Raw genomic sequence first — 25,604 nt, 5'->3', positions numbered from 1 at the left:
CGAGTCTGCTACCTGGCAGGCTGGCAGCCCACGAGCCCGCGCCGCTCCATCCGCAGCCGGCACACTCGCGACGGCGCGACCCGGCCATCCGGTTCGGTTTGACAAGCGCCCGTATCACATTCGCACACACCTCCGCCTCCCTCGCCGTCTCTCTTCCCCGTCTAGCACCGCCGCTGTCTCCTCTTCCTTAGGCCTCGCTCTACGCCTCTACCAGTCTACCTCCCATGAAACCCTAATTCCCGCAAAACCCTGACTCCAACACCCGCGTCCGCTGCCATGTCGCCTCCTCTCCAGGCGCCGGACTACAAGTACGTCACCGAGGAGTGCCTCCGCGAATGGAAGAGCCAGTCCGCCGCCGGCTTCCGCCTCCCCGATCCGGTCCCCATGGCGCGGTTCCTCTACGAGCTGTGCTGGGCGATTGTGAGCTCCTGCCAGTTTCTACTAACTGTGTGATTAAAGTTCTGCGCAGCTCTTTGGGCTGGTCGTTTTTCCGGTGCTGATTCCGTTGGTTGAGGTGCGCAGGTGCGGGGCGACCTTCCGCCGCAGAAGTGCCGGGTGGCGCTGGATTCGGTGGTGTTCGTGGAGGAGGCATGGCACGAGGAGTCCGGCTCTGTGCTCGCGGACATCGTCGCCCACCTAGGGCAGGATGTGAGTATTCATGAGTACCCTTTTGCTGCTGTGTGGTGCTTGGTGCGTTTCTAGTGGGTGGATAGAGTGCGTCTGATTAGTCAATTTGCTATAGGGGGATCGTATGCAGTAGCAGGATGCACTGAATTGGTCAATTTTTAGAGTGTGTTACTTGTTGTGCTAGCTGAAGTGAAAATTTTGTTCACTTGTAAGGCATCTCCACGATTAATAATCTTTCGCTGGAATTTATAGATAGGATAACCACGGACAAGTCCAGGGCTATGTTTGGAAAAGTATTCCGCTGAAGTCGTAGCAGAATAAAAGGTGAAACTATGCTCTTATGCTGGGAGTCATGGGATATGCTTAAACATGTTCACAGGGGATAAAACGTCTAAAACCTATTCATTATTACTACCGTAATTATAGATCAGAAGTGTTTACTGCTGCATTCTTGTACAGATGGTCATGCATTGTAGCTAGTGCTCCCTCTGTTCCATATTAATTGGCGCGGATTTAGTACAAGTGATGGAGTGATATGCTTTAGCTATCTATCTGCAGTGATGGAGTGTAGATGATATTTGATGAGCTTCTGTGGAAGTGCAACACACTCATGTAGAAAATCTCGCACTGTTTCTTTCCAGTTTCTCTTTAACCAATTCAAGTGTTCACCCTGTGTCGCTTTAATCTCTTGTTCAGTGCAATCATTCTAAAATTGAACCGGTCAGGGTCTATACCAGAAAAAGGTTACAATGATCACTGTTGTCAAGGCGTCACCTAGTAGTCGACTTGGCATCCCATCGACGGGAGGCAGGCGCAGGGGAGTGTCACCCAGGGATTTGTGGTTTAGCGATTGAGTGGCGATGGGGTCGGTGATAGGAATGTATATTTAGCTATAAGCGCTAAGTTGACCAATACATGTTCTCCTATCGCCATGGCAGTGGCACGTTCCATGCCCCTGGTGTTGCCGTGACTTGTTGAGGTGTCATGACAAGCTTGACTTCATGTTGCTAACTGTTACGCAGTGTTATTGTTGTTCTTCCCACGGCAGAGGGTCATCAGAAATGTAAATGTCATCTTTTTCGTTCAGTGTGACTCCATATCCTGCAATTTTTTTGTTGACACTGCCTTGTTTCTCATAGAGCTTCAACCTAGACCCTTCTGTTTCCAACCTACAAGTGTATGAGCTTTCATGACTTCTCTGCGTGTTATGCTTTCAATCAGTGCTTCATACTTACATTCAAGATGCATATTTTCCAGAATCATGTAACCTGAATTTGCCACTCCATTGTTTGCATTGCTATTTCCTCACAACAATCTAGTGCTGCATTAGTAGTTGATCTGACTTATGTTAACGTGCAGATTACAATTTCTGGCGAGTATCGCAACCGCCTTGTCAAAATGGTAGCAACTCTTTTTGATACTTCCGCACCTATTTATAATTTTAGTAATACAAATATGCTATATTCTCAGTCCCTACTTCCTTTTGGTGGAGATTTTATTGCTCACTAATCGCCAGCTGAATACTCGGTTGCAGACTAAGTCATTTGTGGAGTCTTCGTTGATTGTGCCTAGGCTTCTTCAAGAGCGATGTGAAGTGAGTACTTGTTTTAACCCATACTAGGGCACCACATCTCTGTCAACACCACTTATTGATAATTGAAGCTCACACATGCTGTCTCTGTTTCCTGTATGTGTACACTTGAAGGAAGAGTTCCTATGGGAGGTTGAGCAGAGTAAGTCCAAGGGCCAGGATTTAAAAGCCAAAGAGGTATCGTAGTAATACCAGACATATTGTTAGGATATCATAATACTGTTATCTATTGCTGATATTTTCTGTGTATTCACATGAATTACAATACGCGGTATCATAATTGTGCTCTTATCTTTTAAACATGGTTCCTGTGCAACGCCCTTCTCCTTATTTTGTTACTTAATAGCTAATTTGCATAGTTTCATTTTTTACCTGCTAACCGCATCACTGTTTGATGGTTACTTGAAAAAATGCTAATAGGTCAGAGTCAACACGCGACTTCTTTATCAGCAAACTAAATTCAACCTTTTAAGAGAGGAAAGCGAGGGCTACGCCAAGTTGGTATGTATATCTACCCGCGGAACCTTTTCTTTCTTTCCTCTTGTGATGGTTGTACATTATATTTTCTTCTGAGACTTATTAAGTTATTTTGTAATCATAGTTATTTCTTTGTGCAATATGAAATGAGTAGCATAACCTAAACATTTGTCCTTGCCGTGCTTCTAGTTTCTACACTGATACATTGCTCAGCGTCACTGTCTTAATTTGCAAAGTATTTGATCCAAATTACTGACTGGACACGTTTGTAGTCAAGGGGAGTCTGTAAATCAATCAGCTAATTCCAATCTTTGATGTATGACTGATATTAAATTACAGAGTTGATTTGCAAAATGGTGGAAAACTAATAATCTTTGTTTCTCAAAGTATTTCTTTGAAAAAATGCTATAGAACACTGCACTACACAAAATCATGTTATTGCCACATATTAGCCATTGGACACCTTTTGCTTCCTAAAAACTCTAGAAAACTGTGCTCATTTGTGTTGTCTATAGCAAATGAACACAACATTATGACGTGTCTGGGTGTGACACAATTGGGAAATGTCAAAGTGGAGTTTCCTGCAGCCAATTTTGTCTTCCCTTTTTAACAAATATTCTACCAAATCTAGAGGGTAAACTCTGATCTTGGACACTTTAACAAAGAATTTATGCTTTTAGATTTGTTGTATATTTACACCTGTGTTCTTATGATTTCAATTTGATAATTATAGGAGAATATGTCACAATCATGTGGGATTTACCGCTAGTTTTTGTATGATGCGTCTAAAATGGCATACTGAAGCATGTTTTTTTAACCTAGTTACCTTCTTTTGTCTGGAATTCAGGTCACCCTACTTTGTCAAGTTGGTTCAGATTTGGCTTGCCAAAATGCTTCTTCAGCTACTATCAGCATTATAAAGGTTGGGTGTTAGAATTTTCCTTGTTTCTCCTATGTTATGATTCAAGCAGGTGATGGCAATATGTTATAATGTGATATTTTTTGACAGTCATTAATTGGGCACTTTGACCTGGACCCGAATCGCGTATTTGACATAGTGAGTTTTTTCTTTCTATCCCAGTATTATTATCTAATATTGTTAAAGTATATTTTTGTTATAATATAATTCTGTTTTTCTTGTTTGCTTGCTAGGTGTTGGAATGTTTTGAACTCTATCCAGATAACAGTACCTTTTACCAGCTTATACCTCTTTTTCCAAAGGTATTCATTGTTAGATACTTTAGACAGCCTCTAAAGGTCATTACCGTACTTCAATTAGTACTATTTTCAGCCCATCTTACCACTTCTCTTTGTTACAGTCCCATGCTGCTCAAATTTTAGGGTTCAAATTCCAATACTATCAACAATTGGATGTCAACAGCCCTGTTCCATCTGGTCTTTTCCGAATAGCAGCCTTGTTGGTGAAATCTGGTCTTATTGATCTTGATAATCTGTAAGTTTTCTTATTTTCCTTGTGTTTCTCTATAGTTCTTGACTGCAAGCTCTTATGTCAGACATCCTCCTTAAAAATATCCCTGCAATATTTTTCCTGGATGAAAATATCTACCATTTTAAATAATTTCAGGATCAGTGTTTTTAGATTTATGTACATGTAAATTGGTATTTTAATACGGAGTATGAAACTCCTTTCACAAAGTTCTCTTCAACTATATCTCTTATTTTTTATGGTCATTTCTTGTAATTATGTGATAGAATAATAGACTTCTCTCTTCTGTTAGTCCATTTCCCCCAGAATGTGTTAATGTACAATGAATGCTGTTACTAATGATTTTACTAACTGACTGACCATAACCAGTCTCAAGTCCTTGTTTGTTTTTTGTTTTAGTCTTTGCTATGTTGCATCAGTATGAATTGGTGTTCCTACCAGATCTATTTTGTGGAAATAGCCTTTACAGCCACACCTCAGATGTTTCATGACATGTTTAGGACTTTTGTTTCAGCTACGCCCATTTACTTCCAAATGATGATGAGGCATTCGAGCATTTTGGGTCCTTTGTTTCAAGGAGAATTGATGAGGTTAGTGACCTGTTGATTTCATCTGTTCAAAAAACTGATTTGAAGTTTTTTACAGGGTTTTAATGGATAATTGTATGCATGTCGCTACAATGCACTCAAATAATAAAAATGTTACAACAAATATTTCAATAATGCCATTCTAAACCACAACTCTTATATTTTCATGCTTTGGCTCTTTGATTTAACACAAGAACAAATCTACCTTTTTGAAGAAAAAAAAACATGTATTCAAATCTTGGTTCTGTTTAAGCAAACAATATCACCATGTTAACGCCTGGTGAGAAAAAGGTATTTTGGGTGTAAATAGCTTATCCTGTGTTATATCAGCGCTGGGGGTAGCTGATGATCACCAGGGAAGGGAGCAGGGCCTAGACGTGAGTCTGCACATGGTCATGAAGGGACAAATTCACGGGGTCCTGATTTGGGAAGAAAAAATGAGTTTGGGTTTTTGAGGGTATTATAGAGGTTTCTATCTTAAATCTGAAATGAAACCAAAGTGTGAAATTTATAACAGTTGTTCTTTTTTATTGGCATCTTGTAGTTTTAGGCTCTGAAGGAGTACAGTTACCTCTAAATATAAGAACCTCTTCTTCAACAGTAAGTAGATACACTGCTATAGCTGTACCGCTGGTTGGAAGATGTCATAACTGTTTTAGTAACTGGAATGATTTCAAGATGCTCATGTGTATTTGGTCTTACGTTTATGCTATATCTGCATTGATCTTCAATGTACTTTGATAATTATGAATGTGTTGGAATTTTAACTTATGGAGTTTATTCCTCCCTTGCATGATTCCAGGCTACTAAAATCGGCAAAATAAATCTTGCTGCTACTGGGAAAGACCTTATGGATGATGAGAAGCAAGAAATAACAATTGATTTGTACACAGCATTGGAGATGGAGAATGATATAATTGAGGAGCGAGCCCCTGAGATAGAAAAGAACCAGAAGCTTGGACTTCTTCTTGGTTTCCTCTCAGTTCATGATTGGTAATAACACATGCCATTTATCTTACTTGGTATATTGTAATACTATTAGTTTCTTACAACATGTCTACTGGGATACTCGATCGGTATAATTCCACTTCTGTGGTAAATATGTTTCTCTTCTTTGCCGTGTTATAAATGCTGCTGATCAATTTCTGCTGTTATTCGCCAGGGATCACGCCCAGCTACTCTTTGAGCGTCTCGCACAGCTAAATCCTGTCGAGCACATTGAAATTTGTGATGGATTATTTAGGTTTGTCAACTTCCAGTGCATCGTTTATTAGCAGCCTCGGGCAGCACAGATACGTATCCGATACGTGATACGGGGATATACCGCGATACGTCAACTTTTGAAAAACATAGATACGGGGATACGTTTGTATATATACACTTGCCATGGCTGACCTGAACAGGGAAGGGAGAACCAGAGAAGAGAAGAAATCAATCTACCAGTCCAACAAAATGGAGAAGGAAGCAGAGAAGAGAGGAAATTTGGATCCTGGAGAGGGGATTAGGGAAAAGAAGACTCACAGTCTCTCAGATGCAGGAGAGGCACCGGCTGTGGTAGCAGACAGCGGGTGACTCCTCCTTCCAGGTCGCCGGCGGATGAATGCGGCGGTGGGCGACGGGCTGCGGATGGCAGGTGCGGGCTCCTCCTCCCACCTTGCTGGTGGATGAGCACGGCAGTGCCTGGGGCTAGGAGAGCCTGGCGGCGGCACCTGAGTGAACTCGTACGATACGAGAGGGAGGGGGAAGGGTAGGTTGATGGGCTTTTGTTGGTTTCCCGTATCTGGCAGGTATCGGAGAGGTATCCTTCACGTATCTGATTTTTTTTTCTTTTAATAAAAAAATAATCTGATACGGGCAAAATACGTATCGGGCCGTATCCGGGCGTATCCCCGTATCCATGCAGTATCCGATACGGGTATGCTAGTTTTCAGCCGTATCCGCGTTTCATGGCCCCAGGCATCTATTAACTGCTTCCTGTACTGCTGCGCAAATAGGGCATGTTATTTTATGCTCGAGTACATTTCCTGCCATGAAATGGTTGAATTCCCTTTTTTTTGTTGTTCATTTCTACTTTTCATTTGTGCAGAGTTATTGAAAAGACTATTTCATCAGCCTACACTATATATTGTCAAGCACATCATAAAATCCCCGGTAACATCGACACTCACATGGTAGAAGCATCATCTGTCTCTTCACCAAGTTATTTGGTTGATCTGCCGAAAGAGTTTTTCCAAATGCTTGCTGCTTGTGGACCGTACCTTCATCGTGACACACAATTATTTCAGAAGGTAACGTAAAAGCTTTTACTGTTGAATTCTTCTTGTATTAGTACCTGCTCACTATCCTGCTGTCCTAATTTATATATATGTCTGGATATTTTCTCCAGTGCATTTAGGTCATATATTGTTGATTTGTTTTAGACATTTTTTATAAACTACAAAGAATACCATGACCCAAGATCTTCTGTTTCATCAGTCGTTTTGAATTATGATGACCAGGATTTTGCTTCCTCTCTTGTGTTGCCGTAATAAATTAAGAAGCCAAAAATGCCATCCATGATACAATTCAGCATTTTTGAACTGGTGTTCACATGCAAGAGGCAAAAATGCCATCCATGATATAATGCAGCGTTTTGGAACTGGTATGCACTGGCTATCTGCTGAGCATGCATCATAGCGTGGGCAAGGGGGCAGCTGTGGTGTCCAATGCTTTGACATGAATATCCTGGCCGCATGATGCTAAAATTCAATGGCAGCAGATAGCCAGTGCATGTGGGCATCTCTTCCATCAGGACTTAATGTGCTTGTTACATAAAGAATATATTTCCAGCTTATAGCAAAAAATATTATTACATTTGTTTAGAAAGCATTTGGTCAGGTCCAATGACTGGATACCTTTGCTTGCGACCTGGATACCTTTGCTTGCAATTATGCAGTTGCACATGGAGCCTGTTGATGGCGAATATTTTTGGGTGTTGCTTACTTAATGGCCCATTTGGTATGTTTACTTTTCAGGTTTGCAGAGTGCTAAAAGTGTATCACGTCCGATCAAAAGACTCAGCACGTACAGCTGGTGTAATGTCTTCAGAATCTCGTGTCGAGGAAGCACTTGGGTCATGCTTGCTTCCTTCATTGCAGCTTATACCTGCTAATCCTGCTGTTGATATGGAGATATGGGGAGTTCTTTCCCTTCTTCCTTACGAGGTTTGTCATGTTGCCTCATGGTTGTTACTCCCTCCGTTCCATAATTCTTGTCGAAGTATTGCATGTATCTAGACACTTTTTAGGAATAGACACATCCATTTTTGGGCAAATTTGAGACAAGAATTATGGAACAGAGGGAGTACTTGTTATATCACACCAGCTTTTTGTTAGAGTTGTAGTTGTATAGCCATGTTATATCCCCATTGTATAAGGGGTTTTCTGCATATTTGCCACACCTGTACCTGTATATATACTGGCCTTTGGCCTCCTGGAAATACAAGTTGCATATTTCCTAACATGGTATCAGAGCCTAGGATTTGTTTTTCCACCGCACGCGCAACTCGTGCAAATTGAATCGATTTCTGCAATCTCAGATCGATCTCTCCCAGTTAATCCCGTCGATTCAGATCGATTCTCCGTCGATCTGATCAATTCCACTGCAGCTTTCTCCCCTGCCCGCACGCGATTCCGCTGCAGCTTTCTCCCCTGCCCATCCCCGCGTGGCCGCAGTCTGATCGATTCTCTCGTCTCTGCCGGCCGCTGCTGGTTGCTGCCCGTCTCCGCCGGGCGCCTCTGCTGCACGGGTCTTCATCAGCCGCTGCTGCCTCGTGGGATCTCCGCCGGCTGCCGCCGCCTCACAGCTTCTCCCCGGCCGCTGGCCCTTTGATCGGGTCTGTTCCGCTGGTCTGTTTCTTCGAACAGCAGCGTAGCAGTTTCCGATCCAGTTAAGAAGAAGAACAGGTACAATGACGTCCTCCGGCTACGTTGCTATACCTCGCTGTCCGGTGATTTTTGATGGGATCAACTACACGGACTTCGTTGCCCACACGCGCATCCACACGCGCGGTCTTGGACTTTGGGGCGCTCTTTCCGGCGAGGTGCCGTGTCCACCGTCTCCCGTTCAACCGGTCGAGCCTTCTCCGCCGGTCCCTCCGGCTGTTGATCCGACGGCTTCCCAGGATATTGTTGCTGCTGTCAAGAAGGCCGGCGATGCTGTTGTTGTTGCCTATGAGCGACGGCTCTCCGACTACAAGCTTGCACTTGATGATTTTCGTGTTGTGCTTGCTGCCTACACACACTGGATGGATGCAGATGCTCGTGCCTCGGCTGTTCTTGTTTCTAGTGTTCTGCCCCAGTTCTCCTCCGAGATTGTCGGCTTCTCCTCGGCGTTTCAAATGTGGACTCATCTGAGCCAGCGTTATCAGCCCTCTGGTGATGCTCTGTACCTCTCCGTGATTCGTCAGGAGCACGAACTTTGACAGGGTGATGCTACCATCGATGAATTCTATTCTCGGAGCTCAGCTATTTGGAGACAGCTTGATTCTCTTCGCTCCACTGGTTGTGGCACTTGTTCGTGCTGTCAGACTGCTCGTGCTGATAAGGAGTTCCACCGTCTCTACGAGTTTTTGTCGCGGCTCCATAAGGAGTTCGAGCCGCGGCGTGCTCAGCTCTTTGCATGGGTCCCTCGTATCACTCTACTGGAGGCACTCACCGAGCTTCGTGCCGAGGAGACTCGTCTGCGTAGTGCTGGTTTATTGGAGATTCCCACCGTCCTCGCTGCTCAACCACCTGCTACACTGGCTACACCTCATTCTAGTGCCTCGGCTCCCCTGTTGCCTACTCCAGTGGGTGGATCACGCCCTCCCTCTGGTGGTGGTCACCCTCATTGCACCTACCGGTGAAGGACGGTCACAGTTATTCTTCCTGCTTCAGGCGGAAGCGGGATCTTTCTCGTGGTTCTTCGTCTTCGGGCACCGGATCGTCTACTTCGACTTCTGCATCGACATCCTCGGCCTTGTCATCCATCGAGCAGGAGATTGCACGTCTTCGTCGTATGCTTGCTGCTACTGGTTCTCCCTCAGCAGGTTCTACAGGTTCTGCTACTGAGTCTTCTAGCACTGAGAGACCGCCTCCGCAGTCAGGTACATTCCCGTGGATTCTCGATTCTGGAGCATCTTTTCACATGACCTCTAATTCTTCTATCTTGTCCTCCCTTAGACCTTTAGATTCTCCAGTTCACGTTCTTACTGCTGATGGTACTTCTCTTCCGGTTGCTAGTCAAGGCATTCTTAGCAATTCTACTTTCCATGTTTCTCCTGTTGCTCATGTTCCTCGACTCACCATGCAGCTTCTTTCTGCTGGTCAGCTTATTGACTCTGGTTGTCGCGTCATTCTCGACGCTGACTCTTGTTCTGTTCAGGATCGTCGCACGAGCGCTCTGGTTGGAGCTGGCCCCCGGCGCCGTGACTCTCAAGGCCTCTGGGAGCTTGACTGGCTTCGTTCTCCTTCCGCTGCCCTTGTCGCCAGCCTTTCAACTCCAGTTGTTATGTCTACTAGCTCTTTTTAGCAGTGGCACCATCGTCTTGGTCATCTATGTGGTTCTCGTCTGTCGTCTTTAGTTCGTCGAGGTCTTCTGGGGTCTGTCTCAGGAGATGTGTCATTAGATTGTCAGGGTTGTAAACTTAGTAAACAGATTCAGTTACCATATCCTCATAGTGAGTCAGTGTCTAAGCGTCCTTCTGATCTTGTTCACTCAGATGTTTGGGGTCAGGCTCCCTTCGTTTCGAAAGGGGGTCATCGCTACTATGTTCTTTTTATAGATGATTTTTCACGCTACACTTGGATACACTTTATGTCTTCTCGTAGTGAGGTTTTATCTATCTATCAGAAGTTTGCTGCCATGGTTCACACCCAGTTCCACACTCCTATTCGTGTTTTCCGTGCAGATTTTGCTGGTGAGTATACCTCTCGTTCTCTACGCGGATTCCTTGCTGAGCAGGGCACGCTTGCTCAGTTCTCTTGTCCCGGTGCTCATGCTCAGAATGGTGTTGCTGAGCGCAAGCATCGTCATCTACTTGAGACGGCTCGCGCCTTGATGATCGTTGCCTCTCTTCCTCCTCACTTTTGGGCTGAGGCGGTATCTACCGCTGCCTATCTTATCAACATCCAGCCATCCTCTGCTCTAAAAGGGGGCATTCCTCTTGAGCGTCTTTGGGATCGCTCTCCTGATTACTCTGAGCTTTGGTCATTGGGCTGCGTTTGCTACGTTCTTCTAGCTGATCGCGAGCGTACCAAACTGACCGCTCAGTCTGTTGAGTGCGTCTTCCTCGGCTATGATGATGAGCACAAGGGCTATCGGTGTTGGGATCTGAATGCTCGTCGGATACGGATTTCTCGAGATGTGACTTTTGATGAGTCTCGTCCTTTCTATCCTCGCCCATCTTCTCCCGAGGTTACCCCTGTTGAGTCTCTCTCCTTCCTGATTCTTCCCGATACATCTATACCAGCTAGTCGATTATCTGATCGTTCCACTGTGTCTTCACATCCTACCTTTGAGACTTCACACACCCCCCCCCCCCGTCTCCTCCCCACACACCAGATTCTACCGCTCCATCTACCTTGGTTCCACCTGTGCCTTCCTATCCTTTTTACTACACCCCTCGTTCTCGACTTTCGGCTACTCCGGTTTATCCTGTTCGGTTATCTTCCCTGATATTTCGGACTCTCTTGTTCAGTTATCTTCCCCTGTTCAGACTTCAGATGTGCCTGGTCCTTCAGGTGAGGCCTCGTCTACCACTGTGCAGCCTCCCGTTCCTTCATATGGCCTTCGCGCTCGTCCGCTTCCTGCAGTTGACCGTTATGGTTTTGTTGGCGCTGCTCCTCTTGAGCCATCCTCTTATCGTGATGCTGTTGTTCATCCTGAATGGCAGCATGCGATGGCCGAGGAGATTGCTGCCCTTGAGCGCACTGGCACGTGGGATGTTGTTTCTCCTCCCCGTGTTCGTCCTATCACTTGCAAGTGGGTCTACAAGGTTAAGACTCACTCTGATGGTACTCTTGAGCACTATAAGGCGTGTCTTGTGGCTCGTGGTTTTCAGCAGGAGCATGGTCGTGATTATGATGAGACCTTTGCTCCTGTGGCTCATATGACCACTGTTCGCACTCTTCTTGTTGTGGCCTCTGTTCGTCACTGGTCTATTTCCCAGCTCGATGTCAAGAATGCCTTTCTTAATGGTGAGTTGCGTGAGGAGGTCTACATGCAGCCACCTCCTGGGTATTCTGTTCCTGGCGGCATGGTTTGTCGTCTTCGTCGCTCTCTCTATGGCCTTAAGCAGGCCCCTCGTGCCTGGTTTGAGCGCTTTGCCTCCGTGATCACCGCTGCTGGTTTTTCCGCCAGTGCACATGATCCTACGCTCTTCGTCCACCTTTCTCCTTGAGGTCGGACTCTCCTTTTCCTCTATGTTGATGATATGATCATCACTGGGGATGACCCTGAGTATATTGCCTTCGTTAAGGCACGTCTTAGCGAGCAGTTCCTTATGTCTGATCTTGGCCCCCTTCGATATTTTCTTGGGATTGAGGTCTCTTCCACCTCTGATGGCTTCTTTATTTCTCAGGAGAAGTACATTCAGGATCTTCTTGCTCGTGCTGGTCTTATTGATGAGCGCACTGTTGAGACTCCGATGGAGCTCAATGTTCATCTTCGTGCTTCTGTTGGTGAGCCTCTTTCTGATCCGACTCGCTATCGTCATCTTGTTGGGAGTTTGGTCTATCTAGCTGTCACTTGTCCAGATATTTCTCATCCGGTTCATGTTCTCAGTCAGTTTGTTTCTGCTCCCACTCATGTTCACTATAGCCACCTCCTTCGAGTTCTGCGTTATCTTCGTGGGACTGTCTCTCGTCTTTTCTTCCCACGCTCCAGCTTCGGGCCTACTCGGATGCTACCTGGGCTAGTGATCCTTCGGATCGCCGGTCCTTGTTTGCTTATTGTGTTTTTCTAGGTGGTTCACTTATTGCTTGGAAGACGAAGAAACAGGTTGCAGTCTCTCGTTCGAGTGCGGAGGCAGAGTTGCATGCTATGGCGCTTTTGACGGCTGAGGTGACTTGGCTTCGGTGGTTACTTGAGGATTTTGGTGTTTCTGTTACTACACCTACTCCTCTTTTGTCAGACAGTACAGGTGCTATCAGCATTGCGCGTGATCCCGTGAAGCATGAGCTTACCAAGCATATTGGTGTGGATGCTTCTTTCATGCGCTCTTGTGTACAGGATCAGGTTGTTGATCTTCAGTTTGTGCCTTCTGAGCTCCAGTTAGCAGATTTCTTCACGAAAGCCCAGACTAGAGCACATCATGGCTTTTATCTCTCCAAACTCACTGTTGCTGATCCACCATGAGTTTGAGGGGGGGTGTTAGAGTTGTAGTTGTATAGCCATGTTATATCCCCATTGTATAAGGGGTTTTCTGCATATTTGCCACACCTGTACCTGTATATATACTGGCCTTTGGCCTCCTGGAAATACAAGTTGCATATTTCCTAACACTTTTAAGCAACCTGGCACTGTACATGTTTAGGTACGCTATCGGTTGTATGGTGAGTGGGAGAAGGACACTGAACAAAATCCAATTGTCCTTGCTGCAAGGCAGACAGCAAAGGTTGCCTACTTACTCCATGACTGGGGTTTTCTTTCTTTCACATATCATTTTGTCTTGAGCTTTAAATTCACTGGCATTCTTCATTTTTAATTAGCTCGACACCAGAAGGCTCTTAAAAAGGCTGGCCAAGGAAAATCTTAAGCAGCTTGGCCGCATGGTGGCTAAACTTGCTCATGCAAATCCAATGACCGTACTTCGGACAATTGTCACACAGGTATTTCGAACCAGTGTTATGCACATACAATTCATTCAGAGCGATAATAGATACTTCATTTATATTTTAAACATGTGATATATGTACCTCCATTTAGACTAGGGGTTTGTTTTTGTGGCCTTATGCAAATGACCTATCCCCCTCGTTCTGTTTCAATGTTGGAGATGGCCAACCATTGTTACATCAGCCGAAAACTCCATCTGCACCGTATTTGGCTCTTTTATCCTCAGTCAATTTGTTTGCACCAACTTTGTTGTATCCAAATCCATATATGTTTCCTAGCCTAGATCCTGAACTTACTGAGTGCACACTGTGCTGGTTTGACCGGGCTACATCAGCTCTTTGTGCACTTGATTTGCCAATGGGTACAGGTGGAGGCTGCCTAGTGCACAGGCACCAGGGTCCAAAAGGAAAATTAGTGCTAATTACACCTAATTTTTGATGGGGCACCATGGATTAGCAGCATCAGGACACCAGGCTAAGGGATTTTTGGTCGAAATTGCATATAAATTTGTGTTCTTGTTAAAGTTGTGCACCTGGGTATTTTTTCCCTAGCTCCGCCCCTGAATGGGTATGATCCATGGTGACCTTCATTTCCCTGGTGACGACGTCTGCAGATCTACTCTAGCTTTGTACTATTAGCTTGCGGCAGACCCTAGAATGTCGTCTGCTGTTGCTACATTCTCTGACTTCACGCCTTTTAGGCTCGAGTTGTGGTAAGTTATGCAGAAGCAGAACGGACCTAGAGAGGGGAATAGTCAAACCTTAACTGAGAAAGGGGAGTCCTTGTCTCGTTTTCTCAGTAATTTTGGTATGTGACTTAATCATAATAGTGTGAGCAAATGGCTGTGGAGGGAGTTTTTCTTGGGACCAAAAACAGTAGCAGAGGCTCCTACTGCACTGTACATCAGTAATAAAGTGGAATATGTACATGTGGAGAGCAAACATGCCCTTTAGAGCTACAAAGGCACTTAATGAAACAATGGAGGGAGGGACTTTGGCCAATGACTTTCCTAAGATCTTTTTGACGTGTTAACTATGATAATCAATGATTCTGGAAGTTCACCTTTATAACTATAATCCTTCATTGCCTGGTTTCATCTTGCTTTATCTTCAGTTCTTTCATGTGCCTTATCTCTGCAATGTGCTGTCACAATTTTCAGGTTGAAGCATACAGGGACATGATAAATCCTGTTGTGGATGCTTTTAAATACTTGACCCAGGTATTAGCTGCTTATGTGATGCATGTTTTATGGAGATGCTCATACGCTTTTTGTAGTTAAATTTACAACATTGTCTAAATGTGCTTCATTTACAGCTGGAGTATGATATCTTGCAATATATTGTAATTGAACGGTTGGCTCAAGGTGGTCGTGAGAAAGTAAAAGATGATGGTCTTAATCTGTCAGACTGGCTTCAGTGTCTTGCATCATTTTGGGGACACCTGTATGTTCTTTTTACTCCTGTCTGTGATTAAATTATTTACACAACACATGATACGTGCTACTAGTTTTTAGTTAAACCTGATGATCTAGTGATATTTGATCTTGCATGTTCTTGCTTATTTGGCACGTCTAAGTGCTTTTGTAACATGGCTCGAACAATGATACACAATTTATTCAAATTAAGTCCTAGACTGTTGATTGGTTTGTCTTCCTTTTCTAGTGGTTAGCACACTAACCAATGAAATGAATATCTGTGTAAGATGCAGCTACTTTTAATAAATATCACAAGGATATGTTTCTGTGCTCATATTCTTGTGTTGTAAGCTAGGCGCACCGTAGATTATGTCAAACATGGACGCCGGCGATATTAGATATGCTAATGCATTACAATACAACTGATTTATAACCTAAATATTTAAAAGTTTAATTTTTGTTTGCTCATATTGACATGGCATCTGAGAAAAATAAATCATATAACAAAGATATCACAGATTTGCCAATACTCCATTTTTTGTTACTGTTGTTAATCATAACTGAACCTGAACTTTAATAGACCGATAGTTACTGTTGTCAGTTGACTCTTTGAATAAATCCCAACTATGTTTTGAAAATGGAAGTAATTTCTTCTAGCGCTATACACCTTTCTCTATGCTCCTATTCTGAACCAGTAGATTTTAACAGCTGCAAGAAGCATCTTTCCATGGAGCTAAAATGCCTTTTCCAATACATTGTTAATCAACTGAAGAAAGGATTGGGCACCGAGCTTGTTGTACTGGAGGTTTGTTGGCTACTTCGAAACTACCTTGGTTCCTAGGAATTGCATGAATCTGATGTTTAAAAATGATAAACCATGCAGGAACTGATTCAGCAAATGGCAAATGTACAGTATACTGAGAACATGACAGATGAACAGGTTGATGCTATGGCAGGGAGTGAAACATTGCGGCTTCAATCTTCACTATTTGGATCCACAAGGAATTATAAGGTATAAGGTTTTACCCAAGGAATTGAGATCCTTTCTCGTTTCCATGATAAGGGCAAATTCAGAAAGTAAGCAGACTAAAATCATTTTATTTTGTAGGTCCTGAATAAGTCTATGAATAAGTTGCGGGATTCTTTGCTTCCGAAAGATGAACCAACACTTGCTATTCCTCTATTACTGCTTATTGCTCAGCATCGATCTAAGTAAGCTGACTAAATCATTTCCTTGCACTCTTTGTAACATGGTGTTTGCACTGACATACTAACGTACTCCCTCTGATCCATAAAAAGTGCAGCCCATTTTGTACTAAATGGGCGACACTTTTTATCGATCGGAGGGAGTATTATTGATGTATCCTAATTGAACCGAATTGCTGACTATATTTCTGGAAACATGAAGTATTTATGCTACTCCCTCCGTCCCATATTAAGTGACTTTCTATTACATGTATCTAGACGCTTTTTAGACATAGATACATCCATATTTTGACAAATTTGAGTCACCTAATATGGGACGGAGGGAGTAGAAAATAGATGCAAGTAGAAATTATCCTGAAGCAACACATTAGCTAAAGGTTTATTATCTCTACATTTCGGGGTTCATGTCTTGGCCATAAATACCTGCCGTATTCAGTTTTGACTTTTCACACCACTCTTTTTAACTCAATAATGTTGCTATTGTTCCCAGGATTATAATAAATGCAGATGCTACATATATCAAAATGGTCAGCGAGCAGTTTGATAGATGTCATGGTATACTGCTTCAGTATGCTGAGTTTCTTTCAAGTGCTGTAACTCCAGCGATCTATATTCAACTAATACCTCCACTGGAAGATTTGGTTTATAAATATCATATTGAGCCAGACGTAATACACTCCTATCTTGTGCACTCTCTATATTTCGTAATGTACTTGAGCTTATTCCATTGCTTTATTACACCTCGACTTGAGTAAACATTGTAGCACTCCTGCTTTATTCTAGGTTGCTTTCCTTATATACCGCCCGGTGATGAGGCTTTTCAAAAGCGCAAATGGCGGTGACACCTGTTGGCCTCTGGATGACAATGAAGAAGGGGAGTCTGTGTCTTGTGATGATATGATCTTGCATGGTGATTCATCTCAGAAGTTAATCATGTAAGTCTGTCCTCTATGCTATTTGTATTATTCCATCGAGCATATCCCTAAATGCCATAGAACCTGCATCAATTATATAATTCGTTTTGTAACATGTACCTTGTTCACAAAATTCATATTTCATGTGTGCATTTTAAGGATCTATTCAATGGTATGGATCATCGCCATTAATTATTTGTGAAATTCATACAAAAAGCATGAAAATCCCTGCCTGGAATATCACATCTTAGTTATTCCATTTTCACCTTTTGATTCATCTTGCAATAAACTTGAAAGCTAAATTACAAAGGAAGGTAAGTTATGAGAAAGTCCCTTCAGTGTTATGAGAACTTGATCCCCTCCTGTTTGCTACTAAAGAGAGCAGGGATGTTCTTGAGAATTGCTAGTTCTGACTTCTTAGTTAGAAAATAGAACATATTTGAAGCAATGCCCATGGTATTTTAGGTTCTCAATTGCAATTGTTTGCATTCTGTTTTGCTACAGGTGGTCTGATCTTCTTAACACAATCCGGACAATTTTGCCAACAAAAGCCTGGATCGCTCTTTCACCTGAGTTATACGCTACTTTCTGGGGTTTAACACTATATGATCTTCATTTTCCAAAAGATCGTTATGATGCAGAAATCAAGAAGCTGCATGACAATCTGAAACAACTTGAAGATAACTCAGATAATTCTAGCATTGCAATATCACGACGTAAGAAGGATAAGGAGAGAATCCAAGATTTACTTGACAAATTGAACAATGAATCTGAGAAGCACCAACAACATGTCGTATCAGTGTTCCAAAGGCTAACCCGTGAAAAGGACAAGTGGCTGAGTTCTAGTCCAGACGCACTGAAGATTAACATGGAATTTCTCCAGCGTTGCGTATACCCACGCTGTGTTCTTAGCATGCAGGATGCTGTGTATTGCGCTACATTTGTCCAGACGATGCATTCACTTGGGACTCCATTTTTCAACACGGTCAATCATATTGATGTTTTCATCTGCAAGACACTGCAGCCAATGATCTGTTGTTGTACAGAATATGAGGCAGGCAGGCTTGGAAGGTTTCTTCACGAGACACTGAAGATGGCCTACCATTGGAAGGTATTTTTATTGATTCAAGTGTGCTAGACACATTATTGCATAGCTTTCCTGATGGTTATTACATTTTCTAGTGCTTCTGAGTTTGCATATACAACTTTTTGCAGAGTGATGAATCAGTATATGAGCGTGAATGTGGAAATAAGCCGGGATTTGCTGTGTACTTCAGATTTCCAAATAGTCAACGTGTGTCTTATACTCAGTTTATTAAAGTATGCTTTACACACTCCCTGAAGTTATGTGTGTCGCATAATTAAGAATTTTCTGTATGTTTGTCATTTCCCTTGGGTTTAGCGACCATCGAGAGACTCTTTTGAGCTTACATCATCAATTCTAAAATTTTAAGACCAAGCTGTACTCAAGTGGCATGATATAGTGAAATGGCAACCCCCTGGAGTTCCTAGGGGTGCTTTGTAGTACAAAAGTACAATCTGGTGCACAAGTAACTTTTTCATACCTTTTTCTAGGCATGAAATCAACATAGAAAATAAATCTATAATATAGCTTATGGCATGGTGTATCACCCATTAAAATAACTTCAAACAGAAAGTATGTATGAAGAACAAAAGAGAACCTTCATGGTGTACACATACAAAAATTCCATTCTTTCTGTCATTCCTTGAATAAATCCCATGAGGAAATACACAAAATCATGTTTAGGTGTCGACAGTTTATAATTTGTGTAAGCCTTTGGCTCACCAGATTTTGATTGACTTGAGTTCATGAGATTACAATTTACGAATGAACTCACTCACAAATGGAGGAACTATGTTAACCTGGTCTCCTCGTTCAACCTAGATCTGGTGCATCTAATATTCATGAAATGCCACATATCGTGTTAACATGCTAGTACCCGGACATTAATTCTTCCTCTTCGTTCCATACATTAATGACAAAATCTTTCTACTCCTTGTAGTATGATCACATTTGCGAAAATGTGGCAATATAGTGAATACTAAGCTTGCAGGCCCTGCCATTCTTATGCCAAATGTATTGGAGGCTCTGTTGTTTGTGAATTGTATTGCTGTCATTCAGATTTTCAAAAGGAATCGGTTATTATGTGCTCGACGTGTTGACCTTAGTTAGCTGTACACTATTAGTGATGCCATGTGTGAGCTGTGCGACAGAAGTGCAGTGGCAACCCTCTATTGATATGTTAAAACTTGCAAGTTTTCCATAATGTGTAAATGTATATGTAAATGATCCTCTGTAATGCATTTTTTTGTTGATAACCCATTTTTCTTGGAGAAAACTCTTTTTTTTTTGTTCAATCCATATAAATGCAGCATGATTCCATCAACAGATATTTATTATTGACCTGTGCTGATTTTGCCATATATTTTGGTCATGTCACCTGAAATATATGAAGAAGTGAATGCTTAATATCTTAATTGTATGGAGTCCTTTTATTTGCTATTTTCTTTAGATATATATTTTTAAGTCTTTTCCTGTATTTTTGAAAGGTTCATTGGAAATGGAGTGGAAGAATTACAAAGGTGCTTAACCAATGTATGGAATCAAAAGAATACATGGAAATCAGAAATGCCCTTATTGTGCTCACAAAGATTACTAGTATTTTTCCCGTGATTCGAAAAAGCGGTGTCAATATCGAGAAAAGGGTAAATACATTGCTAGTCACCGTTCTTGATATGCTTCTGGGCTATTTCTCACAAATAGTTTCACGACCAGGTTGCAAAGCTAAAGGGGGATGAGAGGGAAGATCTGAAAGTACTGGCCACTGGTGTAGCTGCTGCTTTGGCAGCTCGCAAGGTAAGTGTTACATCGTCCGTAATTAGTGCATTTTGTCCGTATCAGGAGATACCTGTATGATTATGAGATTTATGTGTAATGCCTATTTATTATGCAGAGTTCATGGCTATCTGAAGAAGAGTTTGGCATGGGTCACCTTGATACAAAGCCAGTGCCTGCGAAACCTATTCCTGGTAAATAGAAGCTACAGAAAGTGTTCTTTTGTCTATCCATTATGATTTGCTGGAGCATAATTAATCTTTGCATTTCATGTAGGAAATCACTCGTCAGATCCCTCGACAGCAAAAGATCAGATTGTTCGTGCGAAATCTACAGAGGGTAGGCATGAGAGAACAGAAAATGCCATGAAGCCTGATGCTCAACATAAGAACAATCCCTTGCCTGCAAATGGATCTGATAGTCAAATACCATCTTCCGTTGCACAAGGAAAAGTTTCAGGGGTTGCACGTGGTTCAGATGAACCTCCAAAACTTCTCTCTGACGAGGGAGTTAAGGTTTTGAAGCCTACTACAGAATCTGAGGTACCTCTCAGTTTATCATATCAAAAGCTAACATTAGAATAATTTGCACAAAAATTTCAAAGTTGCATTGGCTCCAAAAAAGTTTCTGGCATTGCAAAAAAATAAAAATGCTTGCACCCAAAAAATGGCACGCAAATAGTTTCAATCTTAGCCCTTCATCCTTATGCTTACGTTCTTATCCTGACCACAAATGAATATAGTTTTTTCACGTAATTTTGCAAGTAGATAGTGTATTCCCCAGGTGTGAAATAGTTGTGAACTTTTTAACTTTTAAACCCCATTTAAAAAAAAGCCCTCTATTACATTCTGATGCGTAGCAGTGACTGGCGAGCAATTTTGTGCTGGAAATTATTTCTAATTACTTTTACTACAACAGACAAGAGTATCACAAAAGCGTGCCACACACAATGCTGCAAAGGTATCTAAGCATGATGCAGTGAAGGAACATGCAAAATCTGGGAAATCTACCAGCAGGGGTCTTAATCAACAAGCCTCTTCTCTTCCTATCGATAGACAAGTATTGTCTCAGGCAGCTGATGGTGTGCTGGATACTAATCCTACTAGTTCGTTCGTTGGCACCAATGGTAACGTACATCTGGTGCCGCGAAAGGTATCAGCATCTTCTCAAAGATCAACAGTGTTGGCTGCACATAGTGGCGGAACAGCTAATCCCACCGGTGAAGGTGAATCTACTGACTTGATTGACTCTACCGTGAAACAGCAAAAAAGATCTGTTCCAGCTGAAGAACAAGAGAGAATAAGTAAACGGAGGAAAGGGGACATTCAAGGCCGTGATGGTGAGTTGACAGAACAACACACAGACAAAGAAAGAAAATTGGACACACGATCAGCAGATAGATTTCGCTCCGCGGATCATGAGAGGGGTGCTAGTGAGGAACAGAACATAATTAGGACAGACAAATTAAAAGAAAAGTTTGATGATAAACATGACAGAGATCCCAGAGAAAAAGCAGACCAACTTGAGAGGCGCCGTGGGGAAGACGTGATTGAGAGACCACTGGACAGAGCATCGGATAGGAGAGAGCGTTCTATTGACAGGATGCAAGACATGGCTCCCGAAAAAGGAAGAGAAGACAGGAATAAGGAGGATAGAAACAAAGCTAAGCATGCTGAACCCTCCGTAGATCGAGCACATAGTTCTGATGAACGGTTCCCAGGGCAAAGCTTACCACCGCCTCCACCTCTTCCAGCAAGTTTTGTACCCCAATCAGTTGGTTCTAACCGAAGAGATGAAGATAGTGGCCGAAGAGGTGGCAGCACAAGGCATACTCAACGATTGTCTCCCAGGCGCGATGAGAAAGAAAGGTGGCATTTGGAGGAGAATGCTTCGTTGTTGCAGGATGATGGGAAACACAGAAGAGAGGAAGATCTCCGGGATAGAAAGCGTGAAGATAGGGATGTTTCATCAAGCAAGGTAATATATCTTTACCCCCTCATTACTCTTGCTATTTGTGATCAGTTTGCTCACTACTTTAGTTATATCGGAAGTTGATATGTCTTGTGCTTGGTACTTGTTCATCTTGCACTTGACAGCTCTATGGCTTTAATAATGTGCCTTGACATGCAATCATTCCTCTTATGAGCTTGCATTCTGTAACTGAACATTCTTGCTTGACCTCTAATGCTTTGATATTTTTATAGGTAGATGACAGGGATAGGGACAAAGTTAGTACTATGAAGGAGGACAGCGACCCTAACAGTGCTTCCAAACGGCGAAAGATTAAGAGAGAGCAGTCTGCTTTAGAAGCTGGGGAATATGCACCTTCTGCTCCACAGCCTCCCAGCCTTGGAGCTGGTGGCTTGCAACTTGAAATCCGAGAGAGAGAAAGAAAGGGTGTTATCTCACAGCATCGGCCATCACATGCTGATGACCTTCCTAGGATAACAAGCAAGACAAGCCGTAGAGAGGTTGACCAGTAAGTTTAGTAAATATTAGACTCGTGAAATTAGTATTGCACACCTTTCTATAATTTACATTTCACTTGCAGTGTGTTCTTTATATCTTAGATGTGTTGTGAGCCACACAATCAAGGATCAATTTTGTATTGAAAAGTCGTAAAATCATCAGTTTAAAATTCTTTCCTAAAAGTTCCTATGTCTGGCACATACAAAACTACAAACTGTCATTTTCTTTGACATCTTTTAGCATGCACCAGCCGCTTCCTTAGTTGAAAGTTAATATTTAGTCAAGAAAAGAATTTTGGTCCCTTGTTTGTTAGGCAGGTAAAGAGTGTTGAAAAATCCATCATTCTTCCTTTAAACCGTGTGGCGCCACACACTTAACGTGGCACTGGTAATGCTGGCAACAAACCACTTATTCTGAGCTAGTGCTATTGCGCAAGTTTGCCTCAAAGCCTTGAGACTCGCTAGGCTAGTCACGACTATTCGCGAAACTACTCTGAGTCTCACATCATGGTTTAACAACTGAAAGTGAAAAATAGAAGTACTCATGGGCAGTATGAATTAGTGGGAAATACGCAACTACTCCCTCTGTCCCATAATTCTTGTCGCTGTTTTAGTAATTATGGGACGGAGGGAGTAAATAATTGTTGTTTTTGTTAGAATGTACAAATGCCCCATGTATAAACAGCTAAATGGGGTATGTATTGCACCGTTGCCAAGAATTGGCAGTTATTCAAATTCGACGTTTCCATTGATAGAGAAGATTGAGATTTATGATCCACTTAATCATCATGGGTGACGCCTTGTTATATACTCCCTCCATCCCATATTAAGTGACTCCAATTTGCCCAAATATGGATGTATCTATACCTAAGAAGTGTCTACATTCATGTCATATTTTGTCACTTAATATGGGACGGAGGGAGTACTAGCCACCATGTTACATCAGTGAATGGTGTATCCAGAATTGATTATGCTCTCTATTTTACTTCTGTAAGAGTTATCTTAAAAGAAGTAAGCATTGAAAACTTACAAAAGAGGATGCTCAGTTGGCAAGGTGGTGTTGAGACCACCCAGCCTGCGTGCGTTCGAGGCTTGCCTCTGTGATTATTCAGGTGGATTTTTTCCCCTTGGTGACCCTAAAAAACTTAGTTATCTTGGAGCTTATTTTAGCAGCATCAGCATCATTCTGTGGGTTCTTAGTTACGTGTTACCATAATTGTGTTGATCCTCATATTGGTGCATGTAGTTTGAGCTTTTCGTAATAAATTGGCAAGCTACATAACAAAACAGAAAAATCCCATGGAAATGAGTAGTTAGACTCGCATCTTACGTTAAATATGTTGCAGTCATAAAGTATATTAGAAATCTGCAGAAATATGATTGGTAGTATGATTTTCTTTCTAGTTTTGTGCAACAGTTGCTATAACGTAACATCTGATGCAGCCACAATTTTGGTAAAATTCCATTTCTCTAACAGCCTTTGTAAAATCGCAGAACGCTCGAGAGAGAATGGGAAGAGGAAAAGAGGCCTAGAACTGAAGCAAAAAGAAAGCATTGGAAGTAGGTTTTCGTGAGGACTTTGGTCCTTCCCTATAACATGATCTCACTTGAGAACGTGCATGACCAACAGCGAACGAGATGATGTTTTCTTGTAGCGGGAAGATCTATTTGGGCATGGTTTTTAAAGGTGTGCTGGGGCTTAAAGAGAACACGGGTTCAGTCCTTCACCCAATACTTCATCGATGCTGTGTCCAGATGCAAAATTGTTACTCCCTCCGTTCCATAATTCTTGTCTCAAATTTGCCCAAATATGGATGTATCTATTCCTAAAAAGCGTCTAGATATATGTAATATTTCGACAAGAATTATGAAACGGAGGGAGTATAACAATGTGGGGTGCAAGCAACAAACATCTGGGTCATGTGTCCGTTAAACAAATTGTTATGAATCCTTTGGAGTGCGAGAAACAAATCTGTGGGCGGTGCATTAACTTTGAGAAATTTTGTACTGTAAACAAGGATGAGCAGATAGTCATCTAGATATTGTGTAATTGATTTGATACTAACTGCAGATATGTTCGTTGTAGGGAGCATTTGGGTTTCCCTTTTTTGCACTGTCTAGGAATAATGGTAGGGGTCAGATCGAGCAGCAGGTTGTACAAATCATAGTTACAGTAGTTGCATTAACCCGTGTATTCTAGTTTGCACTGAGATGGTTGCAATTCATGCATTGCCAAACGATGTGGTTACGGACACTTTCTTTATTTCGCTGCGGAACAATTCAAAGAGAATGGCGGAACCGCGGAACCTGGAGCTAGTTTGCTCCCCAGGTTCTTGTTGGTACCGTTCCCTGATTTAGCAAAGTGTCAGCGAAATATGTCAACCAACTAGCATAGTTTCCATGTCATGGCACATCGATCAATGGAAAAAGAACAACTTCTGAAGTATGCTACCTCTTTGACGGTTTTTCTTTCCCGTCCGCTGTTCTTCTTTCTCGATTCCATCACACTGTTCTTCTCTCAGGCAATGAATTTTTCTTTCCACGCCAGATCTTATGGATAGCAAGATCTAAAATCCAAGCAATAGTGTCCGACGAATGCGGGACCTGCGGCTGATGCAGATCCAGTTCGAAAGAAAATTCCTTCTTACATTTTTTGGACCGGAAGTGGAGATCTGGATACCAGCGGCATGGATCAGATGGCAATGAGTGGTTTCTTTTTGGACTTGCTTAACAGTGTCACAAAATATCAATTAGTAGAAAAGATTTTTGTGTCCAATATGTAATTTTCATTACGACTATGGAATAACATGCATATTTGTATTGTTTAGACCTTACGACAGGACAATGTATCTAGTAAAAACCACCTTTACGATGAAAACTACTGTAAAATGTTTATAAAATTCCCCAAAAAAATGTATATGCTAGGAAAGTGAAGTTTATACATTCGTAAAACCTCAAGTCCAAACTCAATCTCGTTTAATAGCAGTGAAAAAAAAATCAGCATGAATAGTGATTTCTCACTGTTTGGCACTATTTATTTGTATACTTTTATCTTTTATTCCTTCCAAATGCAATTGAGTTCCGATTTGAAATTTTGCGTCATTACAGAACATGACATCTTCAGCATATGGTATTTTTCTATAATTTGTTTGATACTTCTAAA

General features: G+C 42.3%; 1 protein-coding gene across 3 annotated transcripts; it reads left to right on the top strand.

Annotated features, from left to right (window-relative positions):
• Nucleotides 1-24,691, top strand: LOC100846277 (THO complex subunit 2). 3 transcript variants are annotated; one of them, XM_010238814.3, is made up of 33 exons: nucleotides 1-420; nucleotides 523-648; nucleotides 1,987-2,028; nucleotides 2,162-2,221; nucleotides 2,333-2,395; nucleotides 2,639-2,719; nucleotides 3,543-3,617; nucleotides 3,705-3,752; nucleotides 3,848-3,916; nucleotides 4,015-4,148; nucleotides 4,657-4,732; nucleotides 5,532-5,722; nucleotides 5,892-5,972; nucleotides 6,816-7,017; nucleotides 7,744-7,932; nucleotides 13,284-13,364; nucleotides 13,459-13,578; nucleotides 14,742-14,801; nucleotides 14,897-15,024; nucleotides 15,705-15,801; nucleotides 15,880-16,008; nucleotides 16,105-16,208; nucleotides 16,693-16,870; nucleotides 16,986-17,137; nucleotides 17,621-18,227; nucleotides 18,332-18,436; nucleotides 19,688-19,843; nucleotides 19,914-19,994; nucleotides 20,092-20,167; nucleotides 20,250-20,515; nucleotides 20,892-21,950; nucleotides 22,178-22,444; nucleotides 23,936-24,691. In XM_010238814.3, the coding sequence occupies exons 1-33, from the start codon at nucleotides 277-279 to the stop codon at nucleotides 23,972-23,974; spliced, it is 5,286 nt and encodes a 1,761-aa protein (XP_010237116.1). In that variant the 5' UTR covers nucleotides 1-276; the 3' UTR covers nucleotides 23,975-24,691. The 3 variants fall into 3 exon arrangements, with proteins under 3 accessions (XP_010237116.1, XP_014752392.1, XP_010237114.1); XM_010238812.3 differs by having other exon boundaries at nucleotides 2-420; nucleotides 22,178-22,452; XM_014896906.2 differs by lacking the exon at nucleotides 18,332-18,436 and having other exon boundaries at nucleotides 22,178-22,452.
• The last annotated feature ends 913 nt before the right edge of the window (nucleotides 24,692-25,604 follow it).

The sequence above is a fragment of the Brachypodium distachyon genome, chromosome 1 (genome assembly GCF_000005505.3).
Source record: "Brachypodium distachyon strain Bd21 chromosome 1, Brachypodium_distachyon_v3.0, whole genome shotgun sequence".
NCBI classification, from domain to species: domain Eukaryota; kingdom Viridiplantae; phylum Streptophyta; class Magnoliopsida; order Poales; family Poaceae; genus Brachypodium; species Brachypodium distachyon.
Note: the sequence above shows the minus strand (reverse complement) of the source record. Positions and strands in the feature narration are given on the sequence as shown.